Source organism: Amia ocellicauda, chromosome 18, assembly GCF_036373705.1.
Source record: "Amia ocellicauda isolate fAmiCal2 chromosome 18, fAmiCal2.hap1, whole genome shotgun sequence".
Classification (NCBI taxonomy): domain Eukaryota; kingdom Metazoa; phylum Chordata; class Actinopteri; order Amiiformes; family Amiidae; genus Amia; species Amia ocellicauda.
Window position 1 is genome coordinate 17,688,897 of NC_089867.1, and position 19,902 is coordinate 17,708,798.

Sequence of the window (19,902 nt, forward strand, 5' to 3'; positions counted from 1 at the left end):
TTTACCCCTGAACTCCCTCCCTCCCTCTCTCCCTCCCTCACTTGTTCCCTCACCCACCCAATCTCTCTCACACACAACACAGAATTTAACATCCTGACTCACTCCTGGTCACAACTAAAGCCATGACTGGGTACCTGGGACTTTTTGTGTGTTTTCTCCTGCTGGACCCCAGCTGGGAATCAATACAAGGGATACACTGGTCCTACAAAGGTAAAGTAAGATCCTTTAACATGTGCTCTTACTATTGCTTAAACTGATTCATGCAGTGGAAATAATGCAATGGGTTTGGATGTGTAACAAGCAAACAAGTCTTTTGAGGGGGCTTTTAAAGTTACATCAAAGGCTGTTTTCTGTAATTAAATTTGAGGGGCACAACACACATACATTTGGTTGATTTATGGACATATATAGTAGCGATGGCTTCATCAAGCTGCATGAAAGATTGTAAAGAGAGACATTGTATTTTCTGACCTTATACAGTAATCTAGGTACTGCTAAACATGTGCTTAAATATAATATACATTATACGCTAGTAGCTTTCGATGGATTACTCAGAAGTTAGGAAGTTATTAATTAGGTTGCTATAGACAGGGAGATGGGCTTTGCAGTGCGTTTTCAGACTGCAGAAGAAAGTCCTCAGCAGCACTTGTCTTCTCTGCACAGCTGCTGTGTTTTAGTGGTGGGTACAAGGAGGAATTGGGCATATGGATTTAATTTACAACGGAAGAAGAAGATGAAAAGAAAAGGTCTGTGAAAACAAAAACTAATGACGCACATCAGTGTGCCCCACTATTTTGAAGAGCACAGCGGATGTCTGGAAGACACATTTTGCTCAACAACACATTTTTTTCAGCAATTCCATTTCACAAGTAGATTATTCACAGATTGCCCAGTTCCAGTAATGTAGTGACAAATGATGCATCTAAAGCAATGTATGAATTCACGTGCAGTACAGATCATTATACTGTGTATACATTTTTAACTTCTAAGGCATGATGTATAATCTAGTGGATCTTTATGTACACTGGGCTGATTATCAGGGGCAGGGGTTTTTAACCTTTTTTACCTCACACTTCCCTTGAGGGTGATCTTAACGTCCATCCCCCCTCACAAAAACAACAACAAACAAACCCTAAAACAATTAATCAATCAACCAATCAGGACATAATTAAGATGACAAATGGATTCTGTAAAGGCAGCAAGCATATATTGAATTTATCTAACCTGAACCAGCAGAAGCAAGAATACATAAAAAAACCAGAAATTTGCATTTATCATTTATTAAAACAATTTACAGCGTGGAGGCCCTTCACACCTCCCCTGGGGAGACGACTCCACAGGTTAAGAACCCCTGATCTAAGGAATGGTACTGAGTGGTGCCGAGACTCGTAGAGGGGAGTATACCTGCACACCAGCATTATTGCAACATCAGGCTGATGAAAGACAGTATGTGACAATTAAGAACATTCTTGCCTTGCCCCATATGCTGCAGGGAAAGGAAGTTTATTAAATGACCGATTTGATTAATTGATCAATTGATTAGTGGAGTGATTTTATTAATGTATTTAGTTAACAAGTAATGTCCAGTAAGCCAGAAGTCACATGCCCAACTCCCCTGCCTGTGTGTGTTTCCCTGTCCCCTGTCCTGTGGAAGAGGGGGAAGGTCTGGACCCAATGCACTGGGCAGAGAATTACCCTGAGTGCGGTGGGAGGAGGCAGTCTCCCATCAACATCGAGAGGAGGCATGTCCGGTACAACGCCAAGATGGAGCAGCTGAAGCTGAGCGGCTACGACGGGCCGCAGAGAGGCACCTTCCTCATGACCAACAACGGGCACTCAGGTACAGCTCCACAGCACGGCTCTCCCTGCATACAGAGAATATCCAGTGATCTCACTCCCCTTGTGACGTCAAGATCACACCGCTGCATGCGTCAGTGTATCTTTAATGAGCTTCAAAGGCAGAGAGAAAGAGAGAGAGAGAGATGTGTAAGAACACCCCTCAAAATCACCCATACTTACATATATATATATATATATATATATATATATATATATATATATATATATGTGTGTATGTATGTATTTAACTAATTAATAGTTATATGCTAGAAATTATGTTTCAACCACAAAGGTAGGGCTCTGCAATTCCAGTCCTTGAAGGCCGAGGTGGTTTCTGGTTTTCATGCCACCAGTTTGTAATCACTTAATTGTAGTCATTATAAAGGATACAAATAATTATTCCAGCTCTTAATCTCTTGTTTATTGGAAGGTACCTATAAGGCGTACAGGTTTATTACAGAGACAAAGAGCAGAGGTATAACCAATCAGAGGTAAAGAACGGGTCACATTAATTTGAATAAATGGCGACCTCTAGTGTGCAACTGGTAGTATATCAAGATCAATCACTGACATGGAGCCTTCAGATAATAATAATAATAATAATAATAATAATAATAATAATAATAATAATAATAATAATAATAATAAAACTCAAAGGAAAGGATAGTTATTCTTAAATGATACAAATTTTAAGTATAAACACGGAGGTGGAACAGTTGAAAGACACCTCTTACAGAGAAAATAGATTCCATTGACAAGAATGGTTTCTCTCCAGCTACAGAGCAAATAAAACTGACACTTACGGTGAGCTGGGCAGCCTGCTGTGACAGCCCATAGTGAGGACTCGACTTCCTAATCTGCAGCACTGGCTATTGCTGAGTAAAACGCTTACAGTCATGACATAAGCTCTGGAATCTCCAGCTCCAGTTGTAGGATATTCATACAAAGAGAGAGCTTCAGTACAAAGGATGTATTTTCCAGCTCCAGGATAATCCTGTCATTTTCTTAATCTTTGACATGTAAAAGACATTAATTGTATTATCTGAAGACATTGCATTAGTATTTGGCACTGGCAAGTACTTTATTCCTTTTAACAGCAACAACAACAATAATACAACTATTAAAAGTAAACCATTTCTACATATGTTTCTCAAAGTAAAGCAATAAGAAAAGATGTGCCCAGCTGAACTGAATGTTTTACAGGTGTATGTTCTTGAGAAAAGGTCACAATTCCACACACAGGCTATTCCAACTGTGCAAATGATTTGTTCATTTACAAATACACACACACAGAACTACGCACAGTGGAATCCTGGATGGACTGACATGAATTAATTGTCGATTTCACACAAGTGCACACAATCCCCGACTGAACAAATGTAAAGCACAGCCACACAGACCCAAGATTGCTCAACTGCTTTCTTTAAGTTGACCCCCTGACCCTCCTGACATCTTTCAAGATGAGAAAGATAAAGAGAAGAAGGCGAAAGGAAAGAAGACTAATGAATATTTAAAGGACCTTGAGCTGCCTGTTGACTTGATCAGCCTGCCGGGTTGGAAAAGCTATTGGCTTGTGACAGTACACTGCCCTTCTACCAAACCCTCGATCAGACAGAATACTCTAATATTGACCTAAGGGCCATTTAATTTAGTTTGACCAGTGACCAGTGACTTTTCTCCAAATAGGGGCTGCCAACTCTGCCAGGATGTTGTCTGCCAGGGTATATCTTATGAGACATGACATAGTATAATCAACATAATCAACATAATAGCATAATCAACGTTGAAACTTATTTGATTTTTTCAAAGGGGGTTCTTTGAATTCCATTACATTCAGTCATTCTTTTAGTTTTTTTTTCCAAATGCATTGTTTTCTGATTTCATTATTTTCTTTTTAATTACTTTCTTTCTTTTGTTCTTATATTTTTCTTTATTTTTAACATCAGCAAACACAGTAGCTTCATGTTAAATGATGCAAAAGGGAATGCTTCACACTGAAGATAACTGCTACCAACACAACGATTCGGCGTACAGGGGACTACAATTAAATTGATATTGACGGTTTTCTCCCTTGTTTGAAAGCCTTGTTTATTACACAGTAATAAACCGTAATCCAGGTCATTATTATGCATGACTTTTAAAGTGTTATATTTGGGCTTTGGGAATTTGGATTATCAATCAATGGGGAGGGGGGGGGGGGTATTAGTGAGTAGGGGTTTGTGATCCTGCTTTGGTGTAACTGTGAGGGTGATGGGATGAGGGTCACTTCTTTTGCTCCTATGAATCCTAACAATGGGCAGAACCCGGGCTCTAGCCAACAAGATTTGAAGCTCTGCCCAACACACAACTATATCCTGTTTTTCCTGCTGCTGGCTGAGTGCCCGGTGTTGCTCTCTGCTCCTGAAGTTCAGATCGATCTGCCACCCACCATGGTGATCAGCAAGGGCCTGCCTGCCCGCTACACCGCCGTGCAGATGCACCTGCACTGGGGGGGCATGGACCTGGAGGCCAGCGGTGCTGAGCACACGGTGGACGGCATTCGGTACATGGCTGAGGTACGGCACAGAGCTGAGCCGCCAACGCAGCTACACCCCAGAGAGAACTGCGCACCAGCTCCCCGACACACTGATGCACCGGCAGGCCAGAACTTTGACACAAATGTTAACACAAATATATACAATCTTGTCAATGCACTGACACACTGACAGAACCACACACCAACTGGCCAACGCGCTGACACACCCACACTGCAGTACACTGACTCACCTACACACTGACATGCCAATACAACAACAGTGGAGCCCACAACACCATGCCAACGCACCAAAATACCACCTTCAAGCAAACACACACTCCCACACTGCAACATAGCAACCCCCAACAGCCTATAGTCTTAGCTATGAAATGACCCTTCCTCAGCCTTACACATCTGCCACATTTATTGCATCTGGAGTGCAAGGGCCACGGTGTTAACTGAAGGATGAAAATAATCCTTTCATCCTTCCTTCTCTCTCTCTCCTGCAAGGACAGGCTGTGAAATCCTAGTCTGCTTAGCGACAACCGCGGAGGAAATATTTCTGCACCTCTGGGGTCAGCTTATAGCCAGTCCTGATTTAAAGAGCATCCTCAGATCTGTAGAGATATATGGCCCTATTGTACATATGGTCTTCCTGCAGCCAACGAGCCTTCACGGGACGGTGGAAAAACACTCAGGAGACAAAGGGAATCTCCACACAAATTAAACCAATTAACTGCACAGTTTAAACTGCTCTCGATTTTTGTTTACACTATTTATTTATACATTGATATATAGTGGGGGAAAAAAGTATTTGATCCCCTGCTGATTTTGTATGTTTGCCCACTGACAAAGAAATGATCAGTCTATAATTTTAATGGTAGGTGTATTTTAACAGTGAGAGACAGAATAACAACAATAAAAATCCAGAAAAACGCATTTCAAAAAAGTTATAAATTGATTTGCATGTTAATGAGGGAAATAAGTATTTGACCCCTTCGACTTAGTACTTGGTGGCAAAACCCTTGTTGGCAATCACAGAGGTCAGACGTTTCTTGTAGTTGGCCACCAGCTTTGCACACATCTCAGGAGGGATTTTGTCCCACTCCTCTGGCTAGGCCACTCCAGGACCTTAATGTGCTTCTTCTTGAGCCACTCCTTTGTTGCCTTGGCTGTGTGTTTTGGGTCATTGTCATGCTGGAATACCCATCCACGACCCATTTTCAATGCCCTGGCTGAGGGAAGGAGGTTCTCACCCAAGATTTGACAGTACATGGCCCCGTCCATCGTCCCTTTGATGCGGTGCAGTTGTCCTGTCCCCTGGTGCAGAAAAACACCCCCAAAGCATAATGTTTCCACCTCCATGTTTGACAGTGGGGATGGTGTTCTTGGGGTCATAGGCAGCATTCCTCCTCCTCCAAACACGGCGATTTGAGTTGATGCCAAAGAGCTCGATTTTGGTCTCATCTGACCACAACACTTTCACCCAGTTCTCCTCTGAATTATTCAGATGTTCATTGGCAAACTCCAGACGGGCCTGTACATGTGCTTTCTTGAGCAGGGGGACCTTGCGGACGCTGCAGGATTTCAGTCCTTCATGGCGTAGTGTGTTACCAATTGTTTTCTTGGTGACTATGGTCCCAGCTGCCTTGAGATCATTAACAAGATCCTCCCATGTAGTTTTGGGCTGATTCCTCACCGTTCTCATGATCATTGAAACTCCACGAGGTGACATCTTGCATGGAGCCCCAGTCCGAGGGAGACTGACAGTTATTTTGTGTTTCTTCCATTTGCGAATAATCGCACCAACTGTTGTCACCTTCTCACCAAGCTGCTTGGCGATGGTCTTGTAGCCCATTCCAGCCTTGTGTAGGTCTACAATCTTGTCCCTGACATCCTTGGACAGCTCTTTGGTCTTGGCCATGGTGGAGAGTTTGGAATCTGATTGATTGATTGCTTCTGTGGACAGGTGTCTTTTATACAGGTAACGAGCTGAGATTAGGAGCACTCCCTTTAAGAGCGTGCTCCTAATCTCAGCTCGTTACCTGTATAAAAGACACCTGGGAGCCAGAAATCTTGCTGATTGATAGGGGATCAAATACTTATTTCACTCATTAACATGCAAATCAATTTATAACTTTTTTGAAATGCGTTTTTCTGGCAAACGTACAAAATCAGCAGGGGATCAAATACTTTTTTCCCTCACTGTATATCCCCCCCCTTCTCCTTTAAGGGTTGCTTGGGACAGGGCTTATATGATAAAACCCAACCGAGGTGGAAGAAGCACTGTGTCTCCCTTAAAAAGCTCCTGAGAAAGAAAGCATAACTGAGAATAATCAGACTCGATACATCCGTATTTAATTAATATTTTTTCATTTTGTTTTTGCAGCTGCACGTTGTTCACTACAACTCAGACAAATACAAAAGCTTTGCTGAAGCTGTAGACAAACCCGATGGACTAGCCGTGCTGGCTTTCTTCTATGAGGTAAAATGTTTGTCTGCAAATTGATGCCACTGATACAGGGAACACATTCGGGGCACCCAGGGAGTCTCCCGATACACACACACACACACACACACACACACACACACACACACACACATACACACACTTCTGCATCACAGTGCCAGTTCCAATTAGTGATCAATGATTTCGATCAATGCGATGTGGAGTGAGCTATCTCGGCACAACACGAGTGCAACAGCAGCAGTGCGTGGGTGAGATTAAGAGATTAAGGAGTCAGTGCCTGTGACGGTCTGGGCACTGACCTGCTTCAAACAAACCGTGGTCAAAGAAGAACAATGTTTGGGTAGTTTTATAAAGGACTTTTAAAAGAAGCAGGTATACTGTATGAATATGTATAAGGAAGTGTGAGACAAAGCGGCTCTGATTCTGTGATACGAGCGTTGCCCTGTATTAATAAAGCTGCTAGATAGCCTCTGAGCAACTGGTCCGAGCCACGATTTGTGTGACAGCTTGTAGGATCTGTGAAGGCCATTAATAGCAGCTTACATAATGCAGTTAGAGAGAGGGCACAGCTTCGTTTTTCCAGGTCTAAGCTGAATCCGGGCGATGACAGGCCTGTTTTCGTCCCAGGTTTTTCAGCAACAGCCGCAATGCACAGGGAGCCTTCACTGCCTTTGTGTTCGCTCCATTCCCCACATAGCACTCAAGCACTCTCACTGTAATGCAGCTTCATACTCTTACTCCGTTGGCACGCCATTAATCTTTCATCCAGTCAGTGTGGTCGAGGATTTCATGCCAGTATAAAGCTACACACGCCTGCTTCCAGTGCAATAGAGCATCCACTCCACCACTCACCTCCTACCTTGTCAGTGTTAAATATTGATCTGCAGGAGGGCGTTGGATGAATGTTTAATTGGCATTTCATTTTTCACTGTTTTTGGTTTGTCGGTTTGTTTTTGCCAGGACGGGCATTTTGAGAACACTTACTACAGTGATTTCATTTCCAACCTGAAGTATGTGAAGTATACAGGTGAGGTAACATGATGCAAACTACATCCTCTTTTAATCTTGACTTTTAAGCATGGTATTATATCTGCTATAACCCCTCCCTTCCCTCTCTGTCCCTTCAATCTTTTTCAGGCCAATCCATGAACATCAGTTCGGTGAATGTGCGGGCCATGCTCCCAGAGAACTTGTCCCATTTCTTCCGGTACCAGGGCTCTCTCACCACCCCACCCTGCTACGAGAGCATCTTGTGGACAGTCTTCGACACCCCTATTACTCTGTCCCACAGCCAGGTACACGTCTCCTTGTGCTAGCCTGGAAGGCCTCTTGAACGGGCACATAATTGGGCGAGGAGTACTAGTGGTGAGGGGAAGAATATCCAGGCATATCCCCCCAAGAACAGTTCCTCTCAGTACATCCATGCACTGTTACATTGCTAACCACCCCCCCTCCCGATTCTCAGTGCAGTCTGTGCAAGCTGATGGTCACTCTGTCTCTCCTGTCCAAAGATAATGAAGCTAGAGAGCACCCTGATGGACCCGGAAAACCAGACCCTGTGGAATGACTACAGGGTGGCGCAGTCGCTGAATGACCGCGTGGTGGAGTCCTCTTTCCTGCCGAGGCTTGGCATAGGCGGTGAGTACAGAGCCACCCCCCCCAATCTGAGAGACTTGTGGCCTGTCCGGGCGTTTGGGTGTTTTCTACGGTTTGTGCATCAGAAATAACATAGTTAAGCTCCTGTCGCAGGCCCAGTGATGCTTTTCTTTTTATGGCCGGACCCAGGGAAATGGCTGGTCTGAAGCTGAATGCCTGGCTGCAGCTTGATGGAAAAGAAGAGAAAGCTGCTTTTCAGAGAGTGCACTTTCCAACAAGGGTGATTTTTCTGACAGACAGAGAGTCATGTTTCTTCCGCTGCACTGTTGAGCTTGAATTAGTTCCTTCGGTTGACTTCGGTTGGTTCATTTTTTTTAAATTTAAGATGACTGGGCAGAGTTGCCTTTTCGTCCATCTTCATGGGACATATCTGTGAGACCAGAATCATTATTCCGGTCTCTGTCCTAAAACTAATCTCGGGGCAGCAGCTTCCTCTCTGTAAACGCAGTGACCAAGTTTGAATACAATATTCTTAACGGGGTCTTGCTTAGTAGTGCCTTGTGTGCAAAACTGAATTACTTAATTTAAGTCCACTTAGCATCTGATCATTTTGTCAGCCTTTCCTGAGCATTATCTGATTTAGTGTTTTTCCTTTGCTGCTGTCATACTGGATCCTTGGCCCCTGCCCACTCAAGGGGCCTGCATATTTAAAGCATCAAATGGTAATTCAATCTCCAAGCAGTGGGAGAAGTTAAAATAGAAACAATTATATTAACCAGACTGAAAACCTGCAACTTGCTCCCGCAATCGCCTCCATGTTACTCTCTGCTGCACTCTAGTTGCGATTACATCCATTGCAAGATTAACAATTACTACAGTATTCTTTACTACGAGCAATTAACTACTGTGTAAAGACGCACATGGGATTTTTTTTTAAAAGCTCTTATAATACATTAAAAAAATAATACATTTAAAATACACGTTTTTGTACTTTGTACGCTTTACTTTCTTATTTTCCTGTATCATTGAAAATTGAGAACCAGGACCACATTTTGCACAAATATTAAGGTTGATAAAAATCAAGGCAGAAGCAAGGTACAGTACATGTTCCTAAACACAAATTAAGCTGTATCGCAAGTCATTTACTAATTTCATCTTCATTTTATCCTCCCCTTTTTCCTCATTACAATTATTTTTTTATATTTAGCGTTTTGTCGGCAAGAAGAAATTGAGACCAAATTATTGAAGATAGAGGGAATGCTGGACTCCTTCGGAAAGCAGATTCGGGAAGGTAACCCTGCTCATGGGTTTAGCTCATGTTTGAATTTACTCTGGCAGCATAATTGATTTCAAAGGATTTGAATGCCTTACACTTTTAAATAATGTGTTTACATAGCTGATAAATACAACTATTCATTCCTCCCACAGTGTTAATTAGGACTGTTGCACCTAGAATAACAGGAGCTACTGTGTGCCCACAAATAAAACACTAATTGTTTATAGCTAGAAAATAATAATTATAATAATATAATCTGATTAGCAGGAAATTACTTAAATTCTAGGTGATACCAAGATTTTTCCTTGCATTGTATGTTGCATCCTTGTCTCACACACACACTTTAGGAATCTAATCTTCAATGTGCCTCTTAACCTCTGACATTTAACTTTTAACATTCTCTACCCCCCCTCCCCCTGGGATCTCTCAAAGGCCCAAAGCAGCGCGACCAATGTGAGTTCTGATGTATTTTTTCCTCTCTTCTTCTCCATTTTGTTTTTTTTCACAACCTGTACCTCCATTAATGAAAAAACACTTTCCAGGGTGTTTACGATGCAATTGAGTGTGTTATATTATTATCAATAAAATCTGACAGCCAGCTTTGAGTTTAATAGCTGGAGCAGACTGTTATAGTCCTCTGACAGTGCAGCCTTGAGAAGAAAAGTGTATTGGTGCATGTAAAATTGCCTGGCACAGTCGAAATTGGCTTTGTGGAAATATATAGCAAAACCAATTTACATGTTTGTGGCAAAATCAACCCCATATAATCTGACAGAAGGGTTCAGTACTTTTACTATGCATATTTCTCTCTGGACAGTTGGTTCACTACATTTAAATGTGTTAAAACTAATCTATACATAAGCTTCCAGTGGACCTAGCTTCAAAATAATGTGTTGGATTGATGCAGCTTATTCTCAGCTGCAGGGCTTATTAACAGCTGCAGGTCACAAACCATTTGTTTAGTGACAGAGTATCAGAGAGAGTGAGAGAGAGTCTCTTTGATTAGGTGCCTTCGTACCCTTGCAGGACCTTTTTTTTTTTTTTTTGCTGTTTTATTAAATGCAAACCCATCTTCCTCCATGTGTCTCCATGTTACCCCCCTCCTCTCCCGCTCTCAGCCCAGAGCATGCTGTCCCCACTGGTGTTCCAGTTCCCGGAGAGGAACACAAAGAGCTACGTCCAGGTGCACCGTACACACAGCCTGGCTCTGTCCTCCTTCACCGTGTGCGCCCACATCAAGATCCAGATCCCCAGCGTGCACACCATCCTGTCCTACTCCAGCGCTGTCCATGACAATGAGCTCATGATCACAGCCGGCTACGAGGTGGGGCTGTGGCTGGGCAACGAGTTTATCAGCTTCCCCCACACCTTCCGCTCCCAGGACTGGGATAACTACTGCATGACCTGGGCCTCCCACTCGGGTGGCGCAGAGCTGTGGATCAATGGCATGGTGAGCGAGGAGCAGTACATGAAGCGGGGCTACACTATCAGGGCGGGGGGCACCCTTATCCTAGGCAAGGACCAGGATGGCCTGCTGGGCATTTCTGACGAGGACGCCTTCGTGGGCCACATGACCGACGTCAACATGTGGGACTATGTGCTTGGCTCCTCTGAGATCCGGGAGCAGATGCAGTGCAGCAACAACACCCAGAAGGGCAATGTGCTCGCCTGGGGGAGGACGCCTGTCAGCCTGTACGGAGGGGTGAGACTGGAGACCGACTACAGGTGTCCCTAATCGGGATGCCCTGGAAACAGGCGCTTGCAGGCCCTGCCCCCTACATCCAGTGCCGCCCACTGCACTGTGACATCACAATAGTGTGCCGCAATCCTACTAAGGGGGTTACACACCAGACCCTAGCTATTGCCACAGTTCCCATTCAGCGCTGCCTAGAAGCTTAGCTCAGAGACCGCTGGATCGAGTCTAATGCAGCTTTTAAAGGGAGCTGTAGCAAAATAAATAAAAAAGTAAACAGGATCTCTTGATCAGACCTGCTCTCCAGACCTATGACTAATATGACTTGTTCAGACAGTGAGTCCAGTGACTACTTTGTAGAGGTTTACTTCATCTTTTTTATTTAGTCTCATTAAAGCACTGTCTGTGATGGGTAGAGCACGTTAACCTGTACACACAATGGAAGTTAACCAAAACTATTATATTTTATATTCAGTCTAATAAGAAAAATACAATGCTTTGGGAATTTTCTACGTGTGCTACTTTTTGTTTTATCCATTTATTTTTAATAGCTGGGGATCTGTTCCAAACAGGGCCTGCACAGTAGCAGCAGTAAGTGAATTTGTAACGTGTATGGTGTTCAACAATATAGAACTTGTATCTAATTCAGATCTGTATATCTACAATAAATAATTAAATTTCAGCAATCTATTATTTAAGGGAATTTAATACAGCTAATGGCCACAAGATTGTGGATAAGAGTTTTTCCAGGAAACTATTTGCTGTTTTTTTTTTTGTAAGACTTTTTTTGAAGATCTTCAGAAATGTTGTAATGTAAGACCTTACTGTAGAATAGACACAACTATATTTAATGTGTTATTAAATGGTTATTAACTGCCTATATATTTAACTGTCTAGTAGAGGGGTTCCCAAAGTGTGGCCCGGGGGCCAAATGTGGCCCCGAGGATGTTTGGTGCGGCCCCCCAAAGCCAGCCTTCAACCACCCTTTTTCTGAACCTTTACTATATTTTTACACTTCATGAACATTTTCTGTTATAAATTGCAAATGTAATTTGGGGGAAAATAATAAAACAACAATTAAAGTTAATAAATGTTCCCTAACAGAAATAAAAAGGTATAATTTGGGAAATATTTTGTTTTCATCTGTGGTTCATTTGGTACTACGGCCCCCCCATCCAATGCAACCTCCGGAAATTGTCCCTCCATCACCAGACATTGTGAACCCCTGGTCTAGTGGCAGAAGTGCGATTCCAATAAAAACAAATACAAATTAATCAGAGCAAGTGTTGGAGCCTCTACAGGACACGCCTGGAAAATTGTCTATGATTCGAGAACAACATCAACAAGAACAGTATCTTGCATACGTTTCAAAGGAGGATGAAAGATTACAATTCCATCAAAACCAGCAGCTGTTGCTCATTTGAAAATATCCAGGGTACGATCCTGACTAAATACCGAAGCCCCCCGCCACTTTATCCTTGCATAGTTTTATGTTTCCTGTCACTATTATATTTTTTATTATTAGTCAGCGGGGGGGAACACGTGGACATCTGTGGGATTCTGGAGGGCACGCAAAGGTCGCCTTAGAATTTGGTCACCTTCATTCCCTCCGGTCTGGTGTCCAGTTTACTGCTCATTAGAGTTGGGTCCTTCTCCGTGCCGAGGTCTCCGGGCTCTATGATGATCTCTGCTTTGTTCCTCTTTGCGAACATCTGGCTGATCTCCAGGAAGGTCTTGTTCTTGGTTTCCGGCACCACGATGAAAATGTAGACCAGCGTGACCAGGCAAATTAAGGAGAAGATGATGAAGCTGTATGGGCCAAGCCCTTTCTGCAATGACAGGGTTTGCACATGACTCATCTCTGTAGGCCACCTTGATTTGGCAAATATCTCCACTCTGGTGTGGTGGTGGCTTTGGATACTTCTTAAGGAATACTGGCTACGGTAGTCTCCACACATTGCTTGGATAACGTCTTACACTCTCAACTCTTTCTAATTCTACAAAACCTCCATTGATTGCCATCTCTTTTCAAACACTCACACTTTTTGCTGAGGAGGGAAGGATTGATTTCCCAAAGGTCATTTTCAATGGAGATTGCAGATAAAACTGACATCTCTAATTTGTGAATCTTTGTTCTTCACATTGCGTCTACATAAAAAAGTAACATTTTTTGCATTTAATTAGCTTGCTGGGTCACTTTACTTGGAACCTGCTGGGACTAATATATATAATCCAATATAATTAAACACTCAGTGTCTTGGATAGTGAGGGATTTAGGTAAATTCAAATATTGTTACTAGTTATTATCTGGGATAGTGAAGGAAAATCAGATTTCACTTCACTTTCACTTTTCTCTTTCAACTAGAAATTAAAGGTGATTCTGACCTACTACCCTTGTACACCAAGTGAATAATAAAACTCCCTGGTACTTTAGCAATGGGCAGATGTATGAAACCTCTTTCTAACTTAACTTAACTTAAATACAGCAACTCTACTCTAAAGCAGCAACAATGTGTTAAGGCACTCTTGTGCAGCAATCTAACCTCAAGGTACACTCATGGGAAAATGTGAGGGAAATATTTTACTATAGCTGTTCTATTAAACTGGCCACTGGGGCTCGGAACCAAGTGTCCTGGGGTGAAAGGTGATAGGTGAAAAGTCTGACCTCCAGGAAAGGGAAGACCAGGCCCACAGTGAAGTTGGACAGCCAGTGGACAGAGCCGGCGATGACGAAGGCGGCAGGACGAGAGGCCTGGCGGAACATCTCCGTGGTAATCACATAAGGGATAGAACCTGAGGACAGGGGCGGAGGTGTTACCCGTACTCTTCTTTTTTTATCTAGTTTATCTTGGGCAGTTATGCTTCTCTCCCCTCACGGGGGGTGGCATTTAATTGGGCATAGCAAGCATCCAACTGAATTACCCTAAACAACAGTGACTGAATTAAAACCCACTTTATCATAAATTAACATGAATTTGTTTAACTTACTGGGTCCAATGGCATGGCCAATGACATAGATGATGACACAGGCGATGCTGAGGTAGGGCATCCACTCCACACTTTCCTGTAAACATAAACAGAGTTGAATAGCTTTTCCTAGAGAGGGTTTCTGTAGTGTGGTATTCACAACACAAGCATGCAAGCTTAACAGAGCTATCAAGGTGAGAAGGAAGGGGGTGTGTGTGTGTGAACGCACTTTACATTGAGAGGAGCAAAAATCCTGTGTGTATAGGTGCTATGTAGTCTTACGCCTGGTGTTTCCTCTGCCACAAACCTGAAAACGGAGGGCGACAGTCAGCACTGCACATGCAACACAGCAGATCCCAAAGCCACTGAGCAACAGGAGCTTCCTCCCCAGCTTCTCCACGATGAACACCTGAGGTCGCAACAGTAACAGGAAGACAGGAATCGTTAGGACACAGTGCAGTTTCAGGCTCAAACTAGGGTGATAAGATTATCTAGTATTAGATTACTACAAGATCACCAAGTTAACTAGTAAACTAAGCCCTTGAACTAATAGAAGTCCATGTATTCCGGTAATGTAACCCTAACCATAAACTTTGTAAAACATTACATTAAAATTAAGTGAAGGCTCAGTGTTAGGGCACTGCTTATTTGAAATGTGGATGATTTATATAGCTTGTATTGAATTAAGATGTATATGTAAGAAGCACACTATGTAGGGTCACTTCCTCTCACCGCTATCACCGTCATGACCACATTCACAGACCCTGTTCCAACGGTGACAAACTGTATGTTGCCCTCTTGGACGCCTGCAGAACCATAAATGCTGTCGGCATAGTAGTAGATCTGTAAAACATGGAGCACACACAGCAATCCACTCCTGTCATTTCTGAGGCTGAACATGAATATTTAATGTTGAATATGCTATAATATTTTACATATCACTTGATTTTTATATATATATCATATATCTCTCTCCCCCGAGAATGATCCCTGAAGAGAGATGAGAAATCGCATATTGAACTACACTTACTGAGCCTACTGAAATACAGTAGGGAGATTAAGGCAAATGAGAAGGAGAAAACCCTCAATCAGGAAGTGGAAAAGGGGTTTCTGCTGTCATGTGATCATCAGTGATGCCAGGCCCTGACATCTCCTCCAATGATGGCCTGCCCAAAACAACAGCCCAGCACTCCCTGTCTGTCTGTCCATCTGTCCGTCTGCCTGCTCACCGCGTTGACGCCGGACAGCTGCTGGCCCATGTTCATGGCGACCACAGAGACCAGCTGCCAGCGCAGTGAGGGGAAGGAGCAGAGGCTCAGCACGGACAGGCGTCCCTCTGCGCGCTCCGACTGGTCCTCCAGACGCATCTCCGCCAGCTCCTCGCCCACGTCCTCCCAGCCACGCAGCCGCTGCAGAGCTGAGGGGGACAGAGAGAGGGAGAGGGAGGAGGAGAGAGGGAAGGAGGGAATGAGGGAGGGGGACAGAAAGTCACTTCTCATTTTATTCATTATTATTATTTTATTCTTTATAAGACCATCTCATTCCATTTTTTTATGGGCTGAGTGCAGTTATCTAACGGAAACTAAATGAACACACTATTTGTTATTAATATGAGATAATTTAGATACTTTCTCATGTGGGATTGTGCTATGAGATTAAGCAAGACAAAAACACCACCAAATGTGATGTACACTTTACCTTTCCTGGCGTTCTCCTCATCTCCCTTCTGGATCAGCATGTAGCGGGGACTCTCGGGAAAGAAGGGCAGGAAGATGAGCTCAAAGACTGCGGGGATTCCAGTGAGAGCCAGCAAGAGAGGCCAGCCTGTCGCAGATAGCCAAGAAGCCCGTCACACACAGACAGACAGACAGAGCCCATCACACACACAGAGAGAGTCTGTTGTGGAACACTTGACATTTCTACAGCATTATTGATCACCAATGGCCAACAGGGTGTTCAGCCTGGGGACGTAGTAGACATGCCCATTATTATATAATCATAGTGATATTATTATGAATGAATTATTAATAATTAAAAAATGGCAATATACATGGTGTGCTGGATCTGTCTTGGCAGCATGGTATTATGGAGTTGCTGTAGAGCTGCAGTGAAGAGCTTGGTTTATCGCACCCTTATGGTTTGAGCGCCTTATAATCTTAACTTATCGAATCCCGCAAGGGGGGAGTTTGTACCTCTGGTGCTGCCCAGAATGCTCCTGATCCCCAACACCTGGGCGACAAGGATGCCGATGGTGATGAAGAGTTGTGGCATGATGCCCACCGCCCCACGCAGGCTCTTTGGAGAGAGCTCTCCCAGGTACATAGGCACTACATTGGAGGACAGGCCTGCAGAGAGCCACAGAGGAGGGGAACACCATGAGAAAGATTGCCTTGCTTTCCCTCCCTCCATCTGCATATCTGTCTATCGATGTGTATCTGTCTGTGGATCGATATGTCTGTCTGCCTTCATGTCTCTTTCAAAGGTAATGCAGCATGGTCCTGACTGACACCAGAGGAAGACCAGCAGGGACCCACAGCCCAACACACTCTGCTGCTGATGGTCCTTGTGCCATTAACACAGTGCAGATCTTTCTCCACACTGTCACTGTCAGGAATTGCACTAGGGGCTGTATTAGTGTACAGCATTTCAAAACACGCTGTACTATATATACACTGTGCTCTGTGGCTGTTGCGTCGGTGTTCCCAACCTGCGCATATCCCAACGAGGAACCGTGAGGCGATGATGATCTCGTAGGAGCCGGCAGCCTCGCTCGCTCCCATCAGGATAGCAGGGATTATAGAGAAGATGTTATTGAACAGGAGGGTCCCCTTCCTGTGACAAAAATAATTAAGGAATAATATAAGAAGAATAAATATATCTATATATATTTGATGTATGTGGGTTTCATTTTTGTAAATCACAGAGAAAGGATTGCATTCATTATGCTATTGTTCATGCCTTGCATTCACATTATATTCTCTCATTAGCTTGTGATTTAAGACAGGATTCTGATTGTAGTGGCAAGAAAAAAGAGGGCTAATTCGGAGGAGTATGGCTGCTGGCCCAATCAGGAAGCTCTGGTGATTGAAAGTTAATGTAATTAATGACATGCTTACAATGTGACTGACTGAGGGAACCACTTTAATGCTTAAAGCTTTCTTACTGCTGTACATAACAATATCAGCTACACCCATGAGCCACTGCAATAGGGTTCCAGCTCACAGGCATGACAAACAATAAATTTAATTCATTAACAAGGTAAAAAACAACACAAGCTTGCTGTCAGTCTGGATTAAAAAAAAAAAACAGAATCGCAGTCAGTTGTCAGACGTTCGCAGGTTTCAGTCATATGGTCACCTACTCTGACTCCCTGTTGGCAAACTTACCTCCCCAGTTTGTTCACAAGTGGGGCAACCATCAGGGATCCAAAGAAGCCACCCAGGGGGTACATGGAGACGGTCAGGGACCACAGCAAGGTGAGCAGGCTGTCATCCACCGGCCTCTCGTAGCGACCAAAGTACGTCTGGTTATAAAATTGCTGCATAAACTGCGGAATGAAGCAGAATCAGTAGAACTCACCTGTGATCCACACTCTGTAGCCACACCACTCAGATCTCTAGACACATGAATCCTCCCTGCTTGTGTACTCTGCGCAACACTTACGCTGCGATGGCAAAAGTGACGGGATGAAATTCAGCCAGTGATGGATTGTATCAGAGATTATGTGTAATGCAGAGACTGGTTTATCTGAATCCACTACAGGATGGAGAGATCTCACCTACACTAATAAATACAGTGTAAAATGCTTGCGGCTTGGTATTTGTATATGTTTGGTCCCAGTGTGTTTGGTGGTATAGTGTAACTATGCTGGTTTTGATTTACTCTCAAACCATTTAATCGTTTATTGGACTCCATGGCCTCCAGCACCACAATGTGATTTCACAGTAATGTGATGCACTAAACTCCAATGTCTGAGGTAGTGTGGGGACTGGAGAAAAAGGATGTACCAGTGTTGAATGAACAAGTCCTTGAGGTGCACCTCTCTCCGTGCTGTGTAAAGGCTTATTGAGCTGGCATGAAGTAATCCTCTGGGATCCCACTGCACTGACCCGTCTGCCATTCCCCGTCTCTCTTGCTCAGAAGCTCAAACATGACCCAAGCTTGGGACATTGCTGGCTTTATTTTTGCTATGATTTAAAGCCTCTTGAGTCAAGAAACATATACAAAAACTGTTGTAAATGTCATTTTGTGGCTGCCTTTCATTTCAAGCTCTCAAAGCCATACCAAGCATGCTTATCTCTGTTTATAACATGATACTGTATGACAAGCTGAAGGACACACACCAGGAAGGGAAGCATAGGAAATTGCTGCGTGTTACCGGAGCAGGAGAGTTGATCACAGCCACATTGTACCCGTACTGGAAGGACGATCCAAATGAAGAAATCAGGGTTGCCAAAGCCAGGACCAGAGTCAACTGCTGTAGGCAGGAAAGTGATGGGTATGGGAACAGGAAGGACATTTAATCAACTTATCTCAACAAAGTATTTGTATTTGTGTTGTGCTTTGACACACTCACATCCATCATAAGGACAGGTTTGCACAATTCTTTGTTTCAAGAAGGGGTGATTAATGATTGTCCATTACTGAATATCTCCAATTGGGGAAATTAAGGCATTTAAGCATTGTGAATTTGCTACACTGTGCATTTCCAATCATCAGCATGAGTGCGAATTTAAATGGGAGAGGAAAAACAAATTCATACATAACTAGGGTTCCTGTGAAATATTTAGTGGCACCTTGGTGACCTCATTAATGTCACTTTGCCTCACTAGAACATGGCACTGGCAGACATGGACCTTGTCAGTCCTGCACCAAATGGGAAATGGCATATATTTCATATTTAATTTAATGTCCAGGAGTGATATGGAATACGATCGAGAGCATGATACACAAAGACAAAAAACAACGAAAACAAAGCATAGCAGCTTCAAGTACTGACTGCTCCAAATAGTCTCATTTCCCACATTTCAAATGCCTGCAATTCCCAAAAAAATAGGTTCTACAGATTGACTACAAAATAAAATACCAAACCACTGTTGAACCAGCTGACTCACCCCTTTCCTTTCAGTGGATTTTTGCAGGATAGTTACTCCTTCCATTGTATTAGGCTAGCTGCTACAAAACAATAAATAAAATCAATTGACCGCTGGCTTGTAATGCACTTTGGACATCAGAATTTTCAATAATATTTACTGCGTTGGTGGCACAGGAATGTAGTTGATCAGTGACACGGAGCCTGGACAATAATTGACTAAATAATTGCTCACATAAAAAAAAAAGATACATTCAGATAGCGAAAGAGAGCATTGCACAATCCTAATTCTGTGCTAGTGAAAGCAATATTCATGACGTGAAGGGAAAAAAATCCCTATCCAGCAGTTTTGAGATATATAATGATGGCTCTTGCTACATTACATCAATAAGAAGCTAACAATCTCAATCACCCAGTCAGACCCCTGCCCTCATCATTTCAATAAAGCTACTAA

At 43.3% G+C, this 19,902-nt stretch overlaps 2 protein-coding genes across 2 annotated transcripts; one reads left to right on the forward strand and one right to left on the reverse strand.

The window, feature by feature from the left end:
- ca6 (carbonic anhydrase VI) lies at positions 1-12,520 on the forward strand. Its single transcript, XM_066691609.1, has 10 exons — positions 1-210; positions 1,655-1,840; positions 4,246-4,394; positions 6,744-6,839; positions 7,785-7,851; positions 7,962-8,119; positions 8,336-8,462; positions 9,628-9,711; positions 10,129-10,149; positions 10,815-12,520. Exons 1-10 carry the CDS (start codon positions 123-125, stop codon positions 11,429-11,431), a joined length of 1,593 nt encoding a protein of 530 aa, XP_066547706.1. The 5' UTR covers positions 1-122; the 3' UTR covers positions 11,432-12,520.
- Positions 12,521-12,622: 102 nt separating this feature from the next.
- Positions 12,623-19,570, reverse strand: slc2a5 (solute carrier family 2 member 5). The gene is made up of 12 exons (XM_066691610.1): positions 19,471-19,570; positions 18,735-18,833; positions 17,743-17,903; positions 17,064-17,188; positions 16,549-16,701; positions 16,055-16,180; positions 15,586-15,773; positions 15,089-15,199; positions 14,664-14,765; positions 14,378-14,453; positions 14,055-14,182; positions 12,623-13,218 (listed from the first exon to the last, which is right to left on the reverse strand). The coding sequence occupies exons 1-12, from the start codon at positions 19,513-19,515 to the stop codon at positions 12,973-12,975; spliced, it is 1,560 nt and encodes a 519-aa protein (XP_066547707.1). The 5' UTR covers positions 19,516-19,570; the 3' UTR covers positions 12,623-12,972.
- Between the last annotated feature and the right edge of the window lie 332 nt (positions 19,571-19,902).

Excerpts from the sequence above, each read along its gene's own strand:
- ca6 (XM_066691609.1), top strand. The coding sequence starts at position 123 with ATGACTGGGTACCTGGGACTTTTTGTGTGTTTTCTCCTGCTGGACCCC. Across the intron at positions 7,852-7,961 it reads GAAGTATGTGAAGTATACAG|GCCAATCCATGAACATCAGT; the intron begins GTGAGGTAACAT and ends AATCTTTTTCAG. Across the intron at positions 8,463-9,627 it reads GCCGAGGCTTGGCATAGGCG|CGTTTTGTCGGCAAGAAGAA; the intron begins GTGAGTACAGAG and ends TTTTATATTTAG.
- slc2a5 (XM_066691610.1), bottom strand. The coding sequence starts at position 19,515 with ATGGAAGGAGTAACTATCCTGCAAAAATCCACTGAAAGGAAAGGG. Across the intron at positions 14,454-14,663 it reads CTGTCGCCCTCCGTTTTCAG|GAAAGTGTGGAGTGGATGCC; the intron begins GTTTGTGGCAGA and ends TTATGTTTACAG. Across the intron at positions 14,183-14,377 it reads TGGCCATGCCATTGGACCCA|GTTCTATCCCTTATGTGATT; the intron begins GTAAGTTAAACA and ends CCCTGTCCTCAG.